The sequence below is a fragment of the Odocoileus virginianus genome, chromosome 1, assembly GCF_023699985.2.
Source record: "Odocoileus virginianus isolate 20LAN1187 ecotype Illinois chromosome 1, Ovbor_1.2, whole genome shotgun sequence".
In the NCBI taxonomy this organism is placed as follows: domain Eukaryota; kingdom Metazoa; phylum Chordata; class Mammalia; order Artiodactyla; family Cervidae; genus Odocoileus; species Odocoileus virginianus.
In genome coordinates, this window is record NC_069674.1 from 47,500,326 (window position 1) to 47,505,037 (window position 4,712).

A 4,712-nucleotide genomic window follows, 5' to 3' on the forward strand; every position below is an offset into this window, starting at 1 on the left:
CAGCCCACTCCAGTGTTCTTGCCTGGAGAATCCCAGGGACGGGGGAGCCTGGTGGGCTCCCGTCTACGGGGTCGCACAGAGTCATGACTGAAGTGACTTAGCAGCAGCAGCAGTTCTTTGCCCAGTTGTTCCATATAATTGTTATCTCACAAGACTTAAATTGTAAGCTAAATATATTCATTTCCTACTGTTGCTGTAACAAATTGCCACAAATTCAGTGGCTTAAAATAACACAGATTTATTCTTTTATAGCTCTAGAGGTCATAAACCGTAAGTCAGTTTCAACGGGCTAAAGTCAAGGTGTCAGCAGGACTGGTTCCTTCCATAGGTTCTGAGGGAGAACCTGTTTCCCTGATTTATCAGCTCTTAGTGGCCACCTATATTCCTCTGTGGCCCCTTCATCTTTGAAGCACATCACTCCAACTTCTGCTTCTCTCTCCTGTATCCATCTTATAGACCCTTACGATCACAATGGGCCTGCACTGATAATCCAGGATAATCTCTCCATCTCCAAATCTTTAATGTAATCACATTTACAAAGTTCCTTTTGTCATATAAGGAAACACAGTCACAGGTTCCCAGGCTGAAGGCACTGGACATACCTGGGGGTGATTACTCAGCCTACCACACTAGGCTAGCAACGTCTGAACTGACGATGAGGTTATGGAAGTGAGCTGGATTCTCTCGTGTGTGTAGTTCTAAAGCCCTATCAACCACACCTACATGCTTCTGGGTCTGTAAGGGGCAGACACTGGAATAGGCCTTTTCTATCTTCGTAATTCATGGTAATAAACAAGGGGATAAGAGGAGATGAGCAACAAAACATGTTTGAGTTTAAATGAAACTCCATCAGAAATAAAATATTTTATACTATAATACAAACATTGTAAGGCATAGGCCAGAGATAGGATGTCATTTTAAACAAGTGGTGTTTTAATCACAACGTCTACTAAAGGAAGAAGCTAGTCCTAGGACAAAGATGAGGTGTCACTCTGATTATTTTAAGAATTAAATGAGATAATTTACAGAACACACTAAGCCTAGTGTCTAACTTAGTAAATGCTCAAAAATGTTAATTATTATAATTTCTTCCAACACTCCAACAGATTAAGACTTATTTTAACCCAATAGATTAAGACTTGTTAAGAAATTATCATAATTTTTTTCAATACTTCCAGTAGATTAAGACTATTTTCTTTCCCTGAATTTGCAATGATGAATCTACGTAGAATTCTTTCCTTGTCACACAAACACTTGCATTACTACCCCCAAAGAGGGTGCTGACAGTGAGCTGAAGGAAATCTCAGAAGACAACCATCCCCAGCAGACGACCAGCACAAGCTTTGACATGCTTTTCTTTCCTAAACTGACCTCTTTTCCTGGGTTAGAGTTGAGTAGTCGGGCATTAGCTGCTACTTGGAAAAGTGCTGAGTGGTGCTGCATTTTGTCAGCGTTGTTCAAGGCCAGCCGGACAATGTCAGCATGGCTCCTTCTTTTCCACTCGCATTTGGCAAAGACTTCACATTGTGATGCTTAGAAAGGTGGAAAGTGATGAAAATGCATAGTTCTATGCACATCATATCATACACCCACTTAAAAGGCCATCTTCCCCATAGTTTGTTGAGCTTAGTAGAAACAGCAGTGAAAATCACAAAAGGAAACCATCATCTCTCTGAAAGGAAGTCTAGTCTGGCAGCCTAATTTATGAATTAATCTATCTGCTCCCTATTCTCCCACTAACTGACCGGTAAAAAGTTAACTGGTATGTATTTCCCATCTGTCAAAAAGGGGTAGTCATAATTATCAAATAAAAACTGAATTAAAGATTCATCTTTATTAACAAACAGTAAACAAAGGGTGATTTCTCTTTGGTAGTCTTAGTTTGTCCTGACCTGACACAGTTTAAGTTCGTCACTGGGCTTGATGGACTTGACTTTCTCTCCCCTCACCAATTTGAACCCCCAAAAGTCTTTGACCTTAACTATCCACTTTCATTTTTTAAAAACCTTGTGACACTTTTCAGCAAAGGCAGGAAGAAGCAACCATCTCTCATTCTCCCTCTTCCAGAAATCCTTTTTCTTCTCTCAGAAGACTCCTCTGGTTCCCTTGAATCCTGGCAGCCTAGTCCTTTGGTGCTCTGGTTTGCCTTCAAGGCACTGCTTCTCTGTCTGTTGGTTATAATCGGCCACGTTTTTATGTGAGATACAAGACAGGCAGAAAGAGGTGTTTGTTAAACTCCATTGTGAAATGCTCTTAAAATATTTTATAAGTGAGATTAGCCTTGTTAAAATATTTTGTCCTCTAAGTGATATTGAGTGAAACATCTAAATATTCACATCTGAATAAGCAAGAAGTACAGAGTTAGGGCAGAAAAAACTAAGATTTGGTCTTCTTAATGAAAATAATAACTCCCTGTTATCTGAACAACTATCACTTGAAGAAGTTCAATAAAAATATTCAGACTAAGGTTTAGATGAAAATTGTTAACTACAGAGTGAAGACAAGGAAAGAGAGAACAGGTCATAAAATAGTCAAGAATTTAAAAAGTGAGGATTAGAACTCCCTCTTCAAGGTTATCAATTCAGTGGAGGTTTGGGACAAGATAAACTGCCTCTGTATGAATTATTATCCTTTCAGAGAGTGATTGCTCTATTAAACAGGTTAACCACCTAATCCAAACTCAGATACAGGAGGATGAATCAAAAAGGGGAAAAATAAATATGTGTGAAAATGAAAAATATACATATATATATATGAAAATGTCAAATGTCAAGGTACAAGGGGGTAAGAGAATTAATAAGTAACACAAACAGAAGGATAAGGTAAGGGGGACAATATTTATTATGTCAGTTTAAAGACAAAGACCTATTAATATTTCCTGCCCAAGGCTTCAAAATTATTCTCCCTCTCCTATAATCTTCTGGCCTCAGACAATAAGATTATATGTACATATACAACCATCCAGTGAGACAATTGGGTTACACAGAACATCCTTTAGGGCTTCCTAGCATTGCTTGAAATCTAATAGGAGCAGAATGTTATGAAGGGGAGTGAGTCTGTACAGTCCACTTCAGACTTAATTTCATACAGTGTATTTAAAATGCTCTTGTAACTTACTTGAATATATACATCCACTAGGTAATAAAGAGAATGATTAATATGTAGTGACTAAGGAACAGAAAGGGAACTGGCACCCCCAGTCATGGCCCCTAGTAGAGTTAACAAATTGCAAGGCCAATCATTAATATTCCCCTGCCCCTGCATGGCCAACCTCACATTGAATAAATTTTCTTTTATGTATATTATAAAACAATGGACATATAAATTTAAAGGAATTTAAATTTCTTTTTTTTTTTTTTTTTTATTTTGGGGCACATACTTTATTGTACTTAATTTTTACATACCCATTTCCCAAACTAGACATGTTTATTCATCTTTTTGAGCTAACTCTGGAAGATAGTGAAGAACAGGGGAGCCTGGCATGCTGTAGTCCATGGGGTCACAGAGCTGGACACGACTTAGCGACTGAACAACAATTCACCTTCGAATCTTCAAAATCCTCAGGGCCTCAGTTTTTGTCATGTATAAAAGCAGTATGTCGAGACTGAAGATCATCCACTATCTTCTCTTCTATCTCTATGCCTTTTTCTACTTCTTCCTCTGATAACAGTAACTTGGTCTCTGAGTCTTTGGTTATAATAACCACAGAAGATCGTCGTGAATCAAGGATATTAGCCACCACCACTTGATGTCGATAAACTTCTAAAGCATTCCGTGCACGATCAATTATGATGGAGGGGTCAGTCTCCAACTTAAAGGAAATTATAAATGCTTTGGGAGCCCAGTCTTTAACCAAAGGAGAAAGCATTTTTGGCACCATCTTCATTGTTATCTCTACTAGAGCATTTATCACTCTGTACTGTAATTATGTCTGTGTCCAGCAACCTCAACAGATTGTGAGATTCTTGAGGGAGGGCGGTGTCTTATTCATCTCTGTATCCCTAGTGCCTAGCACATACGGAATGCAGAAAGGCCATCTCCAGATCAAAAGGAAATTAACCCAAGATTGGTTATAGGAAATCAGATCTCTGGAAGAGAAGCGCCCATCACCTGCAGTGGGCCCCCAGATGACTGGATCTTGTGTTCAGGCATTTCAGAGGCAGGAACATAGAAATCTGACACGGCCGCAGCCAGGTAAAACATCGCAGAAGAACCTGGCCCGCCGGAATTTAAATTTCTTAAATGACTGGTTTCTTAAATAAAATGGCTGCCACAGCTGTATGAATGTAGTCTTGTATTCAAAGTCAAGCACCCCTATACATAGTCCCAAATATTTTTTCCAACCATATCTCTCAGCACCTGCTGATAAAAATTCTCTACTCCAACCAGACTAGCATACTCCCTATCCCCATGCACGTTCCCATTTCATTTGTCTCAGATAGTGAAGAGAAGTGAAAGCCGCTCAGTCATGTCCAATCTCTTTGCGACCCCATGGACTATACAGTTCATGGAATTCTCCAAGCTAGAATACGGGAGTGAGTAGCCTTTCCCTTCTCCAGGGGATCTTCCCAACCCAGGGATCAAACCCAGGTCTCCTGCATTGTAGGCGGACACTTTCCCGGCTGAGCCACAATGGACACCTGGAAAATAAATGGATGTCATCCTATCTCAAGCCATTAGAATTAAATATCATAAAACCTTAGGACTGGATC

General features: G+C 39.5%; 1 protein-coding gene across 1 annotated transcript; it reads right to left on the reverse strand.

Moving 5' to 3' along the window:
* Nucleotides 1-3,341: 3,341 nt before the first annotated feature.
* LOC139036230 (phosphopantothenate--cysteine ligase-like) lies at nucleotides 3,342-4,211 on the reverse strand. Its single transcript, XM_070471142.1, has 2 exons — nucleotides 4,111-4,211; nucleotides 3,342-3,892 (listed from the first exon to the last, which is right to left on the reverse strand). Exons 1-2 carry the CDS (start codon nucleotides 4,201-4,203, stop codon nucleotides 3,569-3,571), a joined length of 417 nt encoding a protein of 138 aa, XP_070327243.1. The 5' UTR covers nucleotides 4,204-4,211; the 3' UTR covers nucleotides 3,342-3,568.
* Nucleotides 4,212-4,712: the final 501 nt, after the last annotated feature.